Here is an 18262-nt window from a genome sequence, read left to right on the forward strand (position 1 = left end):
CGCACGAGTAAGTAGTCATTGACGAAGTCCAAGGTTGTCTATACATGGAGTAAAAATTTCATATACTCTTAATGAGGCAAAATGTGATCTGAGGTACTCTTACAAAATCTGACATACTCTCTACTCTTCATGAAATAATAGATTTTCAATTTTGCCCTTACATTTTCCCTCCTCAATTGAAAATTTGAATTTTGAATTTTAGGTATCAAATTTAAAATTTGAATTTTGAATTTTAGTGAAAGTTGAACCAAGTTATATCATTGTCAAATTATATTTTTGGTGTACCTATAACCTAGTTTCACCAAGTTATACCTCAAGACTGGTATAACTAGGTTATAGTTTTACCAAGTTGTACATTTGTCAAGGTACAACTTGGTAAACTATCACCTAGTTATACAGTTTTACCAAGTTACAAAGTAGTATAATTTGGTAAAACTGTATAACTAGGTTGTAGTTTTACCAAGTTGTACATTTGTCAAAAAATACAACTTAGTAAGATTATAACCTAGTTATACAGTTTTACCAAGTTACACAATAGTATAACCTGGTAAAATTGTTTTTCTGGGTTTGTAGTTTTACTTCCGTGTTCTACTTTGATATATGCGTTTCTGGATCTTAAAAACCGATAATACCAAAAATCAGACTGAAGTTGATGCGGAGAATAAACGAAGTAGTAGGTAGAGAAGAAGAAGGAAAATGTGGAGAAGAAAATGAAAAAACAATTGAGATTCAAAGAAGAACAAAGAAAAAAACAGAAAAATCAGTAGATGAAGAATGAAAGATAGATCTAGATTCAAAGAAGAGCAAAAAAAATATAGAGAAAACTAAGATTAAAAACGGAACAATCAGTACAGATGAAAATCGAAAATAAAACAAGAGAAACAGAGAGAAAAACAGATTCGAAAAAAAAAAGATTTGAATGAAAGAATGAATGAAAGAGAAGAGAGAAAAAAAGAGAAGAGAGAAAGAAAGAAGATGAAAAATGAAAGATAGATCTAGATCTGTAGAGATAAGGAAGAAAATTAGGTTTAATGGCATAATCTGTAAATAACTATATTCATTAATGATATATTGGGTTTTTAGTCAGATTTCGAATTAAAAATAAATAAAAATAAAATAAATTTCAGATGGAGAGTATCGGAGAACTTTTTTTTTCATAGAGGAGTACTGGAGCATTTAATTCCTATACATGACCCCTCAAGGTCAACCTAAGGTTGTGTATAACTTTTTAATGGTAACTACAACAAACTGTGAATACTTTTCAATCCATTTGTTCTACATTCAGAGTAAAAGTTACCTCAAAGCCATTTCCAGAATATGAATGTACTCTTTTTTCTGTACAAAAAGCATATACTAATTTGTTTTTAAGTTATGTAAAAGCAACTCTTGAGCTTGTTCTGTTAGTGGGACAAACGGTGATCACCCGGATGGCTCGGACCAGAGCCCTGAAACTGTGAAGACTCCATCGTCTGCCCAATCAAAAACATATAAGCAACTCTTAGGCACAGGGCTGATCATGTCTTATATTGTAAACAGTAGAGTTATCGCTAAATCTTGAATCATTTACCCGTTGGGATTTTTCAAAAGAAAACAATTTGAGGAATTGGAGTTATCTCTACTTCTTGGCTATTCTGTTTTTTAATAACACATCTTTTTAACAAGTGTACAGGTACATACCATGTCGTGCAGAGTTTCTTCCATGTCATAGCCGCCACGGATAGCGCTTCCCCTGAAACCTGTCTGTCCCTGGAACTAAGACAATCCCAAAACAACAAACAACATTCTTTGTTACGCCAGTTTGACTCTGGAAGAAGAGAAAGATAGAAAGTATACAAAAACTTCAACTCACAGCTCCTTGGATGCTTGGTTGTGTCTCATATTGATTCATCCGTCCATGAACTGAATGCAAGTTTCCCTAAACCACACAATACAAATATCAGCGTCAGGCTTCATTTTTAGCTACCAAACAACCTCATCGGACAATTTCAAGCTACTAGATTTTGACCAGAGATATGGATTCACACGTAAGGTTATATAAGAAACATCTCAGAAACTAAAAGACAGATAGATAAAGCATTGCACCATTGCTTGTATCGTTGCCGGATATCCGTAGTAACCCTCCTGGCCAGAAGAAACCGATGAGAACTGCGGGAATATCAAGAAAATACATAGTTTTCACTTTTCAGTAATAACACAACAAAGAAATGATAACGTTACAGATGTGCAGTTAAAACCCACTCCAATAGTCTGTTGAGTCGAATAATAGATCCCAAGAGGTGCGGCATGGGAGCCTAGCTCGGTTGCTTCCATATCTGCTGCTTGAGGAATGTAACAGTTCTCAAAGGTAGGAGCTCTGGAGCTAACTTGTTCCTGCACATCATAAGAGCCTAAAAGTAAAACTGATTGCACAGAGATGCATCGAAGAACTAAGCGTTAAGTAACAAATCAGATTACTTACAGGTTCTTGGCGGAGTTCTTCTGACCCGTTTGTCACATCCTCTGGTCCATTATATGCCTTTTAACAACAACAGAAACCCATCAGATCCGTCTGCTAATAGGCTAGCAAACCACAAATAATCTCATAAGATTTAACATCAATCTAAAAACTCACCTTTCTTTTCTTCTGAGTTTTCTTTTTCTTGGACAGTTTCGATGCAGAGTCCAACATACCTTCATTTTCGAAGCCAATAGACCCACTTGTCATTAACTTTGGAGAACTATTCACACTAACACATTTCTTCAAGTTTTTCTCCAAAAACTGTAAAGCAGTCTTGTAGGCTTCATCTGACAAAGATGCAACTTCTCCAAGCTTCACAAAACGCTGACAAAGATCATCAAAACGCGCCATCCGGTTATCTACAGCGGCTCCTTCTTCGTGTTTTTCTTCTCTGTTGTTACCCTTCTTTGACCAGCGCTTCAGTATATACTGAGATGGAATGCAGGAAACGTCAGAGTTTTGAAGTACGATCATCGCATGTTTGCATAGGAACCCTTGGTACTCGAATAAATAGCAAGAGCAGCACACATCCAACACCTCTTTGTTCACAGAAACGAAGAAGTTTCGGCGTTTTTCAAAATCCTCAACGCGGAATATAGCTGTCGTTTCATCTTCTCTTTCTTTCTGGAGTTGACAAGAGACAACTCCAAGCACCTCAGCTTGGAACTTCTTAAAAGCAGCGTCTGTGTAGATCAACGAAAGCTGTTTCTCGAAAGCTAAAGAAGATCTCAGTGTAGGTTGTTTGCTCTGAGAATCAAGATCATCCTTCGCTTCCACATCGTAACGATACTGCAGAAACTTCGTGTATTCTTCAAAGAAGCCACTGAACGTAGCTTCTGAGTTCATATACTTGTCGAAATGACAGACGACGCTTCCACATCTCTCGGGTCCAGACAACCCAGCGAAAGAAAGACCGTGAAAGTAACGTGGCACCCACTTCCTCCGATCTCTAAACAGCGAGTGGAGCCACTCGTTCTCGTTAAGCTCAAACTTATCAACCATCTCTGACCAGCTCCTTTCGAACTGCTCATCGGTCCAAGCTCCGTCCACGCAGTCTCTAAAACACTCCGTGAAACCATCATCTAAAGGATTCACCATCTCAGGGATCTTACTCATCACACTCCACAAAGAGAAACAATGACGAGCACTTGGAAACACTTCGGCAACGACGTCGCTTAGAACCTTATCCTGATCCGTTATCATCACTCCAAGAGCTTGACCTCCTACTGCTTTACGCCACGTCCGAAACAGCCACGAGTAAGTTGACTCGCTCTCTTCTCCTATCAACGCACATCCAAGCAGCGCATATCGACGGTGATGGTTAACCCCGACGAAAGGAGCAAACGGGACTCTGTACCCGCTCCTAAGGTAAAACGTGTCGAAGAGAACAACATCAGAGAAACTGTAATAGTCTTGCTTAGCCTTCACGTCGAGCCAAAACACGTTTCTTATACGTTTCTCAGAGTCGAAATCCACCGCGTAGAAGAAACCAGGCTGCTTAGATTGCATCTCCGCAAAACGCTCGAGCATCAACTTGAAGTCGTCCTCTTCTAGAGCTAACTGAAGACCTTTCTTTTGATGCGCTGACGCACCAGCAGCAGGCTTGTTCTTTCCCCTTACGCTGGCGTAAAAATCATCCGGACAGATCTCGTGGTTATGTTCTTTTATGAAACTAACTATAACCCATTTCTCGTCTTCTTTCCTCTTCATATGAAGACCAGCTTTGCAACCCGTCTTTGGACATGACCGCGGGTTTATTACAGCCGCGGTTGACTCGCGCTTGGCTCCGAATCTTGAGCACGCTATTTTGACATCGATGAACTTTCCTGATCTCTTTGAACGGCGGCTGGCTTTTATTGTGATGCCAAATCCGAATGATCGAGCGTATTCTCTGTAGAAATAGTACGCAGCCTCCTTGGACTCGAACTCCATGCCGTTTTGGGGCTCGCCAAGAGTTGCGAAATGCTCTACGGTGGTGCTAGTAGCGTTTCCACTCGTGCTCGCCTCACAAGGCTCATCTACATTGCCACCATTTCTTGACAGAAGATCTATCGCAACACCTTCAATATCCATCTCATCCAAAACTATCAGGACCATCAACACCTACGCTTGATCCATTTTCTTTCAGCTTTATTCATGTGAAGGAAGTCATAAACATAGAGCCTATCTGAAATGCAGTGACATATTAATATATGAGTTAAAGAAAGGATCAGTTCCAGGAGACACAATGATGGACCCAACACATGTCAAGCAGATGGTATATTGAACAGAAACAACTGTTTAGACCAGGTTCCACAATCGAAACCAGGGATGATGACTAAAAACCCTCGCAGAAGCTTAGAGATTTGCTCATATCAGATAACCAGACAATGAATATTATGAGTTACTACATAATCCGAGAAAGCAACAACACAAGCGGTCCAAGATCAATTTTTTTTTTTTTTTTTAAAGATTTGCTAATTTTAGATATTCAGACATTGAGTACTATGAGTTACTATAGCACATGAACATGGATAATCCGACAAAGCAACAACATAGGCGGTCCAAGATCGAACCAGACTTCAGCTCAACTTCCTCCTAGTTCGGTATCGAATAAAAAACTTGCAATAACCGAAAATTAGAATAGGGAAACAGACACTCACGGTTGGCAGTTCGAAATCGAATCTTCTCCGCCGTCTGAGCGTGGAGTTCAAGAGAAGAACAACATCGCTTCGCTAGAGACTCAAAGTGGGGAGACTCAAAACGACGTCGAGCGTTGAACGAGACGCTGCCGGTAAAGTTAAAAAAAAAAAACGAGCACCGGAGAAAATTGAATTTTTTTTACTGAATGTTCGGGTTGATAATTTTCAGTTAATTAAAAATCGACCCTTTTACTTTTCTATTTATCTGCGAGAAAGGTCCACCTTTATAAAATATACAAAAAGGCCCAAATTAGAAAGAAAGAAAATGATTGGCTTATTTCTCAATCTCGAAATCAGAAATGATCAAATGGCCGGAGAATCATCATCCCCGGCGACGATGACGCCGTTTGTTGTGACGGGAGAGAGAGTGGTAGTGGCAGTCGTGGTTTCTCGCGTCCTCCTCTCTCTCCCTCTATCTCTGATCTCTCATGGCTTCTCCCTCTTCCTCCTCTGCCTCTCCGCTTTCCTCATCGAGCTACGCGCCGAGAGTTCTCCGCTTCTTCTCTCTCGTTTCAGCGCCAGGTAAATCTAATTGATTGTAATTATAATTAGAAGAAGCACGAATTTGTATGAGATTCAAGATCTTTATTGTTTTGCAATATTGCAGGAGAGGTGCATCTTCAGGGATACTGCTAGGAGCAGTAACGCTTCCGGCTGTTATGATGTCTAAGCTGGTACAGCTTACAAGAGCTATCTCACTCCATCAAGCTGAACAAGATGGTATTTTTCTCAGACAGCGCTTTAAGATTATACTTATTATGATTGTCTATGTTGACATCCGAACAAAATTAACTTGCTTTAATCTCTGTTTTGTAGAGCTTGCGCATGTGACGATGCAGTACTGGGCAGCATCGGCGAGCTGCTGCGCCATTCTTATATATCTATCAGTGGTTATGTCGCAAGGGAAGAAGAATGAATGTTCTTCCTCATCCGTTTGGCTTACAAGGGTTAGCTTAACTGGCACAGTTTTGTATGGAGCCGCATGCTTTGTTTCACTTTCCATGATATCACACACTGGTAAGTACCCTCCACTTTAAGTTTTCTAGCTGCTTTTGATTAATCTTTTGCTTGGATTTGGCTTCTGTTTTGTTTGTTGACAGGCTTAAACACATCATTAAAAATGGTGTGGATGTTATTTCACGGCCTTGCAGCTGTGAAGTTAATTCGACATTTGCTTTTCACCTTTACTTCTTGTGCCTCATTTGGTAACTGCAATCTCTTTTCTATTCATCGACTTGTGTTAAGTAGTAGTTTCTATGGTGTGCTTTCAGCTTTAGATTTTTTATCTCTGCGTTAGCTATAATGAACTGCTTTTTTTTGGTCTCTATGGAACTATGGATTTGATCAAAAAGGGTGTCTTTTGGCTCAATGTATTTCTGGTCCATTATTTAACAGTTGCCACTTTTTAGGGGAAGCGCTTCTTGTGACCAGTGGTCTTGTTCTCTATTTTGGCGACTTTCTGGCATGCACAATTGCAAAGGTTACAACTATTTTGTTTTTTTTATTGAGTATTTGGTGCTGTGGTTGCATGCTCACAAGTCAACATAATGATTTTTTGATTTTTTTCTGTTGTTACTTTGGTATGCTACAGATTTGCGAGAAATTGATACCTGTGGATCTTGTCTCAATAAGCTACGGAATAAGGAGAACTGAAACCGGCATAATCGTCCAGGTATGATAATGACAAGTTGAAATTAAAGTATTGACGAATATCAACTTACCTGTCCTCCCTTCTCAGGGTCTACTGTTGGGCCTTCTACTTTTCCCGATGGTGTTTAGATTCGTTCTGCATATATATGAAAGGTCTTTGAGAAAGAGAGACGGTCCACCAAGAAACTGCAGTGATACTGCAAAGTCTGTCTTGTTCTTTGCTTCACTTCTACTTTTTATGTTTGTGGCTGTTCCTTCTTGGATGCAGTTTGTACACGATTTCCACCAGCATCCATTCTTATGGTACTCTCAGCTACTTGTCTCGTGTCCTTTTTTACACTAAAATTCTACATACTAAGATTGTATCCAACTTTCATACTCTTCTGTCGCAGGGTGCTCACATTTGTCTTTTCTGAACCTCTGAAGAGACTGTCATTGTGTATCTACTGGGTTCTGTTGATCGTTGTGTCTGTGTCACGGTTTTATAACATCTCAAGAGGTAGCAAGGTTGAGAGAATCTTGCTCCGGAAGTACTACCATCTGATGGCTGTTTTAATGTTCTTGCCGGCTCTTGTCTTACAGGTGACTGGTGTTCGATAACCTTTCTAATTTTACTTTTCAGAAATCCCTTATGTGTTAGTCCGGTCTCTATTAGCTTCTTATTAATCTCCATCATTCAGCCTAAGTTTCTCGATCTAGCATTTGGTGCAGCCTTGGCGGTTTTCATTGCATTGGAGATCATTAGAGTAAGCCTCCTTAACTTACCTTGTCGGTTTCATCACTATCAATGTGCTTATATATGCAAGATACTCATTTTGTAAACCAGATCTGGAGAATTCAGCCGCTAGGAGAGCCGTTACATCACTTCATGAATGCTTTCACAGACCATCGTGATTCAGAGCTTCTGATCGTCAGGTGTGCCAACCCTGTTCAGACCAGGGATGAAAAAAATCCAAAGAAATTATCACTTTTGTGTTTGTTTAACCACTGAGTTATGTCCTATTTGTAGCCACTTCTCACTCCTGCTTGGGTGTGCGCTTCCAATATGGATGTCTTCTGGGTTCAATGACCGAGCTTTATCCCCATTTGCCGGAATACTCAGCCTCGGGATTGGAGATACAATGGTAAGCTTTTTGCTCAGCTCCTACTTGCATGCTCATTGATCAAAAAAACCTGAGTCTCTTCCAATGTTATACTATAACAATTTGATTTAAACAGGCATCGATGGTTGGTCACAAATATGGGGTGTTAAGATGGAGCAAGACGGGAAGTGAGCATCTTTTGCAGTTTTTCTAAAAGTTTTCAACTATTGCTTTCATCAGAAACTAATATTTTTGCGTAACAGAGAAAACGGTCGAAGGAACAGCAGCGGGAATAACATCGATGATGGCGGTGTGCTATGTGCTGGTCCCAGTATTAGCCTCAATGGGATATATACTAAGCCAGGGATGGTGGTCGCTTCTTGTTGCGGTTACAGCCACGGGGATGTTGGAAGCTTACACAGCGCAACTAGACAACGCCTTTATACCTCTGGTCTTCTACGCTCTCCTCTGCTTGTAGTACGTTTAGGCTCAGGTGTTTTTTTTTAAAAGCTTAATGTACATAACAGAAGTATATCTTACTACTAACCACACGTTCTCTTCATCTAGCTTTCTCATTTGATCTAATGCTTCTCAAACTGTTGAGTTTAATGTAGTAATAGTAGTGTGGAATACAAAGATAACTCTTTCATCGCGTTGCATACAAAGAGTTGTATATAGTAAAGCTCATTTAAATCTTTTGACTAATAAGATGTGTTTTGGGAATTGTTATATTAAAACTTTTCTCTTTTGCGACTTTTTCAGCTTTGTTTTCGTAGAAATATAAAGTCGAGAAAACCATTGGCAGCGTTTATTTGAACTTTGACCCGATGTGGAAGTTTCGATAGCCGCCAGCTTGACCAACTTTGAAATTTTAAATTCTTCCTCAATTTCACACACATATAAAAGGTTCAGTTCCATTTCAGATTGTTGTAAATGACTTTTTTGACGATAATTTAGTTATTTATGTTCACGGAGGTTAGTAATTTTAGTAAAAAATCACATCCTTTTGTCAATGGGATTGTTAACATTGACTACAGTCAATTGATCTATCAGATACGATTTCAATATGGCAATGATTCATTTTCCATTGTCACACAACTTGGAAAAGAAAAATACACTGTCAAATAAATGTCATGTGGATTTTGAACCGATTAGAATACTAAGAGAAGTGGAAGTGTCTCTATTAGGGGGAGGGGGAATAAATAGAAGAATAAAAGCTGAGGGGTCAAATCCAAAAGAAAGAAATAAAGAAAAATAGTTTTCACGGCGAGGAGGAAGGACGGTTTGGTCGGTCGGTGGCATTGGTGTTGTGGGCCTTCCTTTTATTCCATCAGCCAGCCAAAGCCACCTCCTCTCTTTTTGTTTCTCTTCTACTTTTGCCAATTTACAAATCTACCCCTTAAATTCTCATTCATTTTCTCAAGTGTACATATATTAATATTAAACATAAAATATTATACGCATATATGTATAATGAAATTAATGGAGATCTACATATCAGGTTAATAAAATTATTTAAAGGTATAAACATAGATCTTTTAATTGAAAATTTGTCACTAATCTGTGAATTCAATTTATTTTCTATTTTTCACCGATCTCATTCTTGACTTTAATTAAAACTCTAAAATTTTAGTCATTAATAAAAAGAAAACTAATAAATAGGTTCTCTGCTAATTCTGGGTAAGAATGATAATGACAGAAAGTAAAGGGGCCAAATGGGAAATAAAAGTAAAGAGAGAGACGGTCTCCTCGTCCGCCAGATTTGTCATTCAAAAAGAAATATGAAAAAAGGTCCCACACTCTCCAGTCTCCACCTTATAAACCCTAAAAGATTCTCTCTCTCACACACACCTTATTTGCATTTCTTCGTCATCATCTACTTTCGTTCTGCAATTATTTGTTTCTCTTACCATCAGCTAGAAAAAAAAAAAATTCGATTCGAGTAGCTTCACTTGGGTAAGCTATTTTTACTATATGATTGAATCATCTTAAGTTCTATAACGTTATTCTCTGTTATGATCTTCCATAAACGCTTTAGATCCTTGATTTTATTTTAAAAATCTGGGGTTTGGAATGAAAGTTTCATCTTAGCGACTCTTCGTCTGCTTAGTTCTTACTTAGTGATCCAATCGTTTGTTTGATTTTGAAATTGATCGATCCTCAAGTCGTGTATCTCTCTCTGTGTTTAGATCTGTGAAGATCGAAATCGTTTTCTCCTACGGTAGAGATGGATCGAATCATTTTTGTTGTACTAGTACTGTTCAATCTCAGGATCTCTTTTGTTTGTGAACGGATTAAGATTTTGTTCTGGTTTGGCTTTGAGATTCTCTTGAAATCGAATGTGGATACGAATATGAATTTTCTTAGAATATATACATGCCTCTTTGTGTGTTAGGCTTACAACTTTTGATAAAAGGGAGGCTTGTTACTTGCAACTACATTAGATATGTCTCTGTCAATATAGGCAAAGAGTAGACCAAATAAGTTGACAAATTAATTAAAAACTTATTGAAGATTAGGAAGAAAATTCCTCTTGTCACGAATATTCTTTGGTTTTAATACAATAAGATTGAAAATTTAGCTTTTAGTTAGAGTCTGGAACAAGCGAAAAAATGTTTTTGATCCATTAGAAATCATTTCTGGTTTAGTCTTCTTTCCACTTTGTGATCTTTAAGATCTTACTTGAATAATCTAAACGTTACAAAAGTTATAGAATACAAATGAGTTGTTTGTTTTCTTGTTATGAAATAATGTCCCATGAGTCACCGCTGCATCTGGTCGGCGTACCTTATGATTCTTTTCTTTCCTTATAATATTTGTTAATTTTATTTTATAAAACCTTTTTTTTTTTTGTATTTTAGTTTCTTAAATTTTTGGCTTTGTAATAATTTTCTTGGATCCTTTTTTTGGCATAATGAAAACCTCCTTTTTCCTTGTCTAACCCATCAAAGCGTTTTTTTCTTTGTTAAAAGAAAGAAGTTGTGATGTTGCTGGTTTGGTGGGTACTTTACAACTTACTTATCTTTAATTTTGTTTGGTAAGGCTTTTATTAAAATAATAAGCATGCCTTATTCATTTGTATCATGGCGGAGATTGGTTGGTGCTGTAACAAATTCCAACTCGCATCACATGCCACAGCCCATAGTACCTATTTGATCTTTGTCTTCTCCTGATTGTTTTGGATTCTTTTGCTTTTTGATCTAAAATTAGGCCATTTCTTGTATAATAATAAAACTAAACGAAATTAGAAATCTTCTACTATTGAATTAGTTTATCAAATAATTGTAACGGGAGAGATGATGTATTTCTGTTGACTGTTACAATAAATATCTTATCTTGTTTGTTTTTTATCTAACTTTTGGAGATTGGCTTTCTCTTTCTTGCAAGCTACTGTTTTTGTCTTATTAAATTCCTTCATGTATGTCAAGAATTCCTAATCTGATATAAGTAGAAGTATAGCACATGTTCGAGTCTCTTCTAATGCGAAACCTTTTCTTATATTCTGCAGAACTAAAAGTAATCAGAATTGCTAGATCACATCATGGAGGAAGCAACTCAAGTAGCGAGCTCTGAGGTCCCTGTAGTGAAAGGTGATGCTGTTGACCTCAAGACAGTTGATATTTCCGTCAAGGTAATGATCGTTTAGTGTTTGGTTTTCGCAGAATTATATGTTTGCTCATGAATATAATGAATCTTTTCCTTCTTTAAATCGGTGTGAGTTCATAAGATTTTACTTACTTCTGCGTATTGAATCTGTCATCTGTCTATGAAACTGCTTACTAGCACCAAGATGTAAGTAATGTTGTGGAAGATTTAAGTATTGTATTTCTCTATTTATTGCAGGCTGTGAATGGAGAGGCGACGAAGGAAGGGAAAGACGAGGAAGATACAACATTTGATGGAGAATTCATAAAAGTTGAGAAGGAAGCTTTTGATGCCAAGGATGATGCCAAGAAAGCAGAAGATATTCCTGTTCAAGAGCAAAAGCAAGTCTCGAGTGGCTCAGAAAGAGAACTACATGAATCCCAAGAAAAGGCGAAGGAACTGGAGCTCGAATTGGAAAGAGTAGCAGGGGAACTTAAACGGTATGAATCTGAGAATACCCACTTGAAGGATGAGCTCTTGTCTGCCAAAGATAAGTTACAAGAAACCGAAAAGAAGCAGGGAGAGCTCGAAGCTGTCCAAAAGAAGCAGCAAGAGAAGATTGTTGAAGCAGAAGAGAGATACAGCTCTCAGTTGAAGTCCTTGGAAGATGCTCTGCAGTCCCATGATGCCAAAGACAAGGAACTAACTGAAGTTAAGGAAGCCTTTGATGCATTGGGCATAGAACTCGAGAACTCACGAAAGAAGCTGATAGAGTTGGACGAGGGGCTAAAGCGTTCAGCTGAAGAGGCTCAGAAATTTGAAGAGCTGCATAAGCAAAGCGCTTCTCATGCTGACTCAGAGACTCAGAAGGCTTTGGAATTTGCACAGTTGCTTGAATCGACGAAAGTGAGTGCCAAGGAAATGGAGGAAAAAATGGCTTCCCTGCAACAAGAAATCAAGGAGCTGAATAATAAGATTTCTGAAAACGAAAAAGTTGAAGCGGCCTTAAAGAGTAGTGCGGAAGCATTAGCTGCTGTGCAAGAGGAATTGGCACTTTCAAAGTCTCGTTTGTTGTTGACAGAACAAAAAGTGTCTTCCACGGAAGCCCTCATTGCTGAACTGACTCAAGAGCTTGAGCAGAAGAAAGCTTCCGAATCTCGATTCAAGGAAGAGTTATTGGTTCTTGATGATTTGGTTGTTCAGACCAAAGACCTCCAAGCTAAGCTTTCTGAACAGGAAGGTATTAATGTAAAGCTAGCGGAAGAGGTCAGAGAGAAAGAACGTCTGGAATCCTTGTCAAAAGACCAGGAAGAGAAGCTGAATACTGCAAATGAGAAGTTGGCCCAAGTGTTGAAAGAAAAGGAAGCCCTTGAGGCAGATGTAGCACTGGTAACAAGTAATGCAGTGAAAGTAAAAGAAGCTTTTAGTGAACTAGAAGAGAAACTGAAGACATCAGAGGAGAATTTCACCAAAACAGATGCTCTTCTGTCTCAAGCTTTGTCAAACAAATCTGAACTTGAGCAGAAACTGAAATCGCTTGAGGAGGCTCACAATGAAACTGGATCTGTAGCAGCAGCTGCTACTCAGAAGAATCTTGAGCTGGAGGAAGCTGTTCGGTCCTCTAGTCAAGCAGCAGAAGAAGCAAAAGCACAGATCAAAGAGCTGGAGACACAGTTCACAGCAGCTGAACAAAAGAACGTGGAGCTACAGCAGCAACTGAACCTATTGCAACTCAAAAGCGGTGAGGCGGAGCAGGAAGTGAAAGAACTCTCTGAGAAAGTGTCTGAACTAAAATCCGCCGTTGAAGTTGCCGAGGAAGAGAAGAAACAAGCGACCACTCAGCTGCAGGAATACAAAGAGAAAGTATCCGAATTGGAATCTTCTCTGAACCAATCATCATCCAGAAATTCAGAGCTTGAAGAAGATTTGAGAATCGCTTTGCAGAAGGGTGCAGAGCATGAAGACCGTGCTAACACGACTCACCAGCGCAGCACCGAACTAGAATCTCTGTGTCAGACATCACAGTCCAAACATGAGGATGCAGAAGGAAGATTGAAAGACTTAGAGCTTCTACTCCAGACAGAAAAAAACAAAATTCAGGAACTTGAGGAGCAGGTTAGCTCGCTAGAAAAGAAGTGTGGTGAAACCGAAGCAGACTCCAAAGGTTACTTGGGTCAGGTCGCTGAGCTTCAGTCCACGCTAGAGGCATTCCAAGTGAAAACTTCGAGCCTTGAAGCTGCTTTGAACATTGCAACTGAGAAAGAGAAAGAACTTACAGAAAATCTAAACGCTGTGATGGGTGAGAAGAAGATACTAGAAGGTACAGTGAATGAGTACAGCGCGAAGATTAGTGAGTCTGAGAATCTGTTAGAAAGTCTCAGGAATGAATTGAGTGCCACTCAAGGAAAACTGGAGAGCATTGAAAACGATCTTAAATCTGCGGGCTTACGAGAGAGCGATGTAATGGAGAAACTCAAGTCTGCTGAAGAGAGTCTTGAGCATAAAGGAAGAGAAATTGATGAAGCGCTGAAGAAAAGCATGGAACTTGAAGCTTTGCATCAGTCTTTAAGTAAAGACTCGGAGCAGAGAATTCAAAAGGTCATGGAGGATTTCACTAGCAGAGATTCTGAGGCCAATTCCTTAACGGAGAAATTGAAAGAATTCGAGGACAGAATAAAATCATATGAAGAGCAGTTGGTTGAAGCATCTGGCAAGTACTCTTCCTTAAAAGAGGAACTTGATCAGACTTTGGGAAAACTCGCTGCTGCAGAAACCGTTAATGATAAACTCAAACAAGAGTTTGATCAGGCGCAAGAAAGATCCTCTCAGTCATCATCAGAAAATGAACTACTAGCAGAGACGAACAACCAACTCAAGATCAAAATCCAAGAGCTTGAAGGGTTACTAGGTTCTAGCTCTACCGAGAAGGAAGCTGCAATGAAACAGATGGAAGAGGCAGTTGAAAGGTTTAACCAGAAAGACACAGAACACAAGGACTTGGTTGAAAAGCTAAAAGCGCATGAAAACGAGATCCAGGAGCACAAAAAGCTGGCGCATGAAGCATCAGGAGTTGCTGATATTAGAAAAGTTGAGCTTGAAGAGGCTCTATCGAAATTGAAGAATCTTGAATCTACTATTGAAGAGGCTCTCACCGTTAATGATAAACTCAAACAAGAGTTTAATCAGGCACAAGAAAAATTGTCTCAGTCATCATCAGAGAATGAACTACTAGCAGAGACAAACAACCAGCTCAAGATCAAATTCCAAGAGCTTGAAGGGTTACTAGGTTCTAGTTCTACCGAGAAGGAAGCTGCAATGAAACAGGTGGAAGAGGCAATTGAAAAATATAACCAGAAAGACGCAGAACATAAAGACTTAGTTGAGAAGCTAAAAACGCATGAAAATGAGATCCAGGAGCACAAAAGGCTGGCTCATGAAGTATCAGGAGTTGCAGATACTAGAAAAGTTGAGCTTGAAGAGGCTCTATCGAAATTTAAGAATCTAGAATCTACTATTGAAGAGCTAAGTGGAAAATGCCAGGGGCTTGAGAAAGAAAATGGGGATCTGGCCGAGGTAAATTTAAAGCTGAACCAGGAACTAGCCACTCATGGATCAGAGGCCAACGAGTTGCAGACAAAGCTCTCTGCTCTAGAGGCTGAGAGGGAGCAAACAACCAAAGATCTGCAGGCTTCAAAGACAGCCTCAGAAGATCTAATAAAGCAGCTTACATCTGAAGGGGAGAAATTTCAGTCACAGGTAACACCCTGGATCTTAATATGTTCTATTCACAATCTACACTGATACAGTTTTCTTATATACTACATGCTTTAAGAAAATAACATCATTTTATTGTGCTGCAGATCTCTTCTCTCACCGAGGAGAACAACCAAGTCAATGAGATATTTCAAAGTACTAAGATTGAGCTCCAGTCAGTTATTGCAAAGCTTGAAGAACAAGTAACCGTAGAGAGGTCTAAAGCTGATACTTTAGTGTCGGAGATTGAGAAGCTCAAGGCAGTGGCTGCTGAAAAGTCTGTTTTGGAATCACATGTTGAAGAACTTGAAAAGACTTTGAAAAAATTCGAAGCTCAGTTGAAAGAAGAGGTAATGTGCACTCATCTCAAACAGAGGGAATTACATCTCTTTTATGATAAGATCTATATATAACAGTAGTACCGGTTTAATGTTTCTGCAGGTTGAAAATGCAACTGCTGCGTCTGTAAAAGTGTCAGAATTGACCTCGAAACTGCAGGAAGGCGAACATATCGCTAGTGACCGAGATGTGCTCAGTGAGCAAGTGCTTCAGCTTCAGAAAGAGCTGCAAGCGGCTCAGAGCTCTATTGCTGAACAGGTTAGTGATCTTTTTTTCTGTTTGACTTCTACATATCTCAGACACGCGTTGGGATTCGTTAGAACTCTTGAATCTGATTCAGACAAAATAAAAGAATCCATCTCCCCTCATTATGTCACTAAGCTCTGATATATTTTCCGTGGAAACAGAAACATGCACACTCCCAGAAGCATTCAGAGCTGGAGTCTGCACTAAAGCAATCACAAGAAGAGATTGAAGCTAAGAAAAAGGCGGTCACTGATTTTGAATCAATGGTGAAAGATCTTGAACAGAAAGTGCAGCTCGCAGATGCTAAGGCTAAGGTCAGTCATAATATCTACATGCAATGTATATATCATATTATCTAGGAGAAAATGGCATAAGACACCTTGCATTAAAGGCTTTTAACTACCTGGTTTCAAAAAACTCAAAGCATTATTACTTATATTGTCAGAAACAAAACTTGCAGGAAACTGAGGCAAAGGATGTAGTTATTAAATCTCGAGACGTTGACTTGTCCTTTTCTTCTCCAACAAAACGCACCAGCAAGAAGAAGTCAGAGGCATCTCCTTCTTCCTCTTCTTCGAGCAACGTTACTGCTACTCAGACGGCTACAACTTCTCATCTCATGACAGTGAAAATCATCACTGGAGTAGCTCTGATCTCCGTTATCATCGGTATAATTCTTGGGAAAAAGTACTAGTGTTCTTGTTCGGTGTGATGTTCATATGTGAAGATCTCTCCTTCCTTCTATTTGTTTTTTTTTTTCGAATTTTGATCAAAATCTCTCAGAAGCTTCATGAGAGATGTAATGTTTAGCAGAATATGTGAAGCTTTGCATGAATTTGCTTCTCGCTGCAGATTGTTTTTGGTTCTTTCTTTTGTTTTTGGTGGCTTGTTGGTCAAGCAATGTTCTGATACTCTTAAATTAAATGAAGGTGAAGTTATTTGAAAATTTTCCTCTCGAAGGAAAACCGGTTCCTTATAATCGAATTGAACCGATTGGTTTAAAATAAACCCGGTTTATCCATCCACCTTGCCAATATAAAACCACTCAAGTGAACGTCTTCTTCCTCAGTTTCGCTTCCGCACTGAACAAGAAGATGACTCTAACTCTAACCATGGCGGATTCTCTGATCAACACCTCCCAAGAAACTGATTACACCTACGATCATCCCCCCGAGGAAGATAACACTCCCATCGACCTATCTCTCCTCCGTATCAACAGCTTCAACAACTCCTCAGATCGCCGCCGCGCGAACTCCTCTCCTCCGCAGTTCCCATCTCACGGATCTTTCTCCTCTTCCTCCGCCGCCGCCACAAGCCCCGTGAAACGCCCATCCCCAGAGCCGACGAAAGAAGCCGACGAGCCGAGGCGCAAGAAGCTGTTTCCTTCCCCGCCGGAGACTAAGGAAGACGAGGAGATGTCTAACCGCCTGGGCTACAAGAAGGTCCCGCTTCCGGCGGATTGCAATCCGGCGCGAATCCGTTCGTCTCCTGTCTACAAGCGATCTCTCTCCGATACATTTGGATCGCGAGTCGCTCAAGAAACAGCACCATCGGGGAACATGGTCTCTTCTCTGCCGCCGCGGCCACGGAGACCGGTGTTTGGGAGGTCCGTCTCCGATCTGTCGCCGGCACCTTCGATGTCGCTTCTTGGATCTTCTTCTCGTGAAGCTAATCATGCGAGTCAAGAAACAGCTGAAGCCAATAAGGTTACCAACGTTTCTATTCGTATGAGAATCTTTGCGGTTTAGGGATTGTGATATACTTTTTTGTGTGGATCATCAGATGCTGTATGTGATCAAGGATGGAGTTCGTGAGTTGGATCAGTGGTGTAACAAGCTCTTACACTACAGTGAAGCAGTGAAACAAGATGATAGTCCTAAGGTTCAGTGGAATCTATTTTGGGACTTTCTTGCTTTGTTCTCTTATAATCTTGTGTGTTTAAGGTTCTTTGCTTTGGCACGATGATTGTATTGTTGCAGGAAGAAGTTGAGTTGCAAGAGGATGAGCAAGAGAAAGAGTGTAAAGAAGGGGTGAAGGTGGACAGAGTAGGTGAGGCGTTTGTGGTTGAGATCAACTGTCCATGTGGAAGAAACTACCGAACTCTCTTCTCTGGCCGTGACTGCTACTACAAGCTCTTGTAGATATTCGTTTTGATCATCAATCATGGCCATAAGTGGAAGGATCTCTCATGCTTCTTGTAGATAAGGCATACATACGCACACATTGTTGTTTCGTGCTTGCAGATACTAGCTAGCTATACACATTGTTTACATACGCATTGTTTCGTTCTTTGTATAAGATGTCTCTTCTAGATAGTAGTAGCTATACAACATTGTTCCATTGTCATACTATGCTTAACAATGTTTGTAAAGACTAAAGACCGGACTGGACCGGTTGAATCATAACCCGGTCTGGGTTTTATCCAGACT

General features: G+C 39.6%; 4 protein-coding genes across 7 annotated transcripts; 3 read left to right on the forward strand and 1 right to left on the reverse strand.

Annotated features, from left to right (window-relative positions):
- Positions 1 to 1195: 1195 nt before the first annotated feature.
- On the reverse strand, positions 1196 to 5264 carry LOC103867629 (protein FAR1-RELATED SEQUENCE 2). Of its 4 annotated transcripts, none has more exons than XM_009145712.3 (8): positions 5140 to 5264; positions 2612 to 4664; positions 2459 to 2515; positions 2239 to 2370; positions 2083 to 2145; positions 1850 to 1915; positions 1678 to 1746; positions 1196 to 1469 (listed from the first exon to the last, which is right to left on the reverse strand). In XM_009145712.3, exons 2-8 carry the CDS (start codon positions 4592 to 4594, stop codon positions 1401 to 1403), a joined length of 2439 nt encoding a protein of 812 aa, XP_009143960.1. In that variant the 5' UTR covers positions 4595 to 4664; positions 5140 to 5264; the 3' UTR covers positions 1196 to 1400. The 4 variants fall into 4 exon arrangements, with proteins under 4 accessions (XP_009143960.1, XP_009143959.1, XP_033147619.1 ...); XM_009145711.3 differs by having other exon boundaries at positions 1678 to 1752; positions 5140 to 5262; XM_033291728.1 differs by having other exon boundaries at positions 1678 to 1752; positions 2612 to 4674; positions 5142 to 5233.
- Positions 5265 to 5349: 85 nt separating this feature from the next.
- LOC103867627 (dolichol kinase EVAN) lies at positions 5350 to 8633 on the forward strand. The gene is made up of 13 exons (XM_009145710.3): positions 5350 to 5700; positions 5786 to 5898; positions 5995 to 6195; positions 6279 to 6383; positions 6588 to 6658; positions 6770 to 6850; positions 6917 to 7131; positions 7221 to 7410; positions 7509 to 7574; positions 7655 to 7743; positions 7838 to 7952; positions 8047 to 8098; positions 8174 to 8633. Exons 1-13 carry the CDS (start codon positions 5444 to 5446, stop codon positions 8386 to 8388), a joined length of 1770 nt encoding a protein of 589 aa, XP_009143958.3. The 5' UTR covers positions 5350 to 5443; the 3' UTR covers positions 8389 to 8633.
- A 1038-nt stretch (positions 8634 to 9671) lies between these two features.
- LOC103867626 (COP1-interactive protein 1) lies at positions 9672 to 16779 on the forward strand. The gene is made up of 7 exons (XM_033291720.1): positions 9672 to 9866; positions 11419 to 11541; positions 11754 to 15251; positions 15356 to 15598; positions 15690 to 15845; positions 15995 to 16147; positions 16294 to 16779. The coding sequence occupies exons 2-7, from the start codon at positions 11452 to 11454 to the stop codon at positions 16525 to 16527; spliced, it is 4374 nt and encodes a 1457-aa protein (XP_033147611.1). The 5' UTR covers positions 9672 to 9866; positions 11419 to 11451; the 3' UTR covers positions 16528 to 16779.
- An 88-nt stretch (positions 16780 to 16867) lies between these two features.
- Positions 16868 to 18179, forward strand: LOC103867625 (ESCRT-I complex subunit tsg101). The gene is made up of 3 exons (XM_009145708.3): positions 16868 to 17539; positions 17616 to 17714; positions 17813 to 18179. The coding sequence occupies exons 1-3, from the start codon at positions 16928 to 16930 to the stop codon at positions 17972 to 17974; spliced, it is 873 nt and encodes a 290-aa protein (XP_009143956.2). The 5' UTR covers positions 16868 to 16927; the 3' UTR covers positions 17975 to 18179.
- Positions 18180 to 18262: the final 83 nt, after the last annotated feature.

Source organism: Brassica rapa, chromosome A05, assembly GCF_000309985.2.
Source record: "Brassica rapa cultivar Chiifu-401-42 chromosome A05, CAAS_Brap_v3.01, whole genome shotgun sequence".
NCBI lineage: Eukaryota > Viridiplantae > Streptophyta > Magnoliopsida > Brassicales > Brassicaceae > Brassica > Brassica rapa.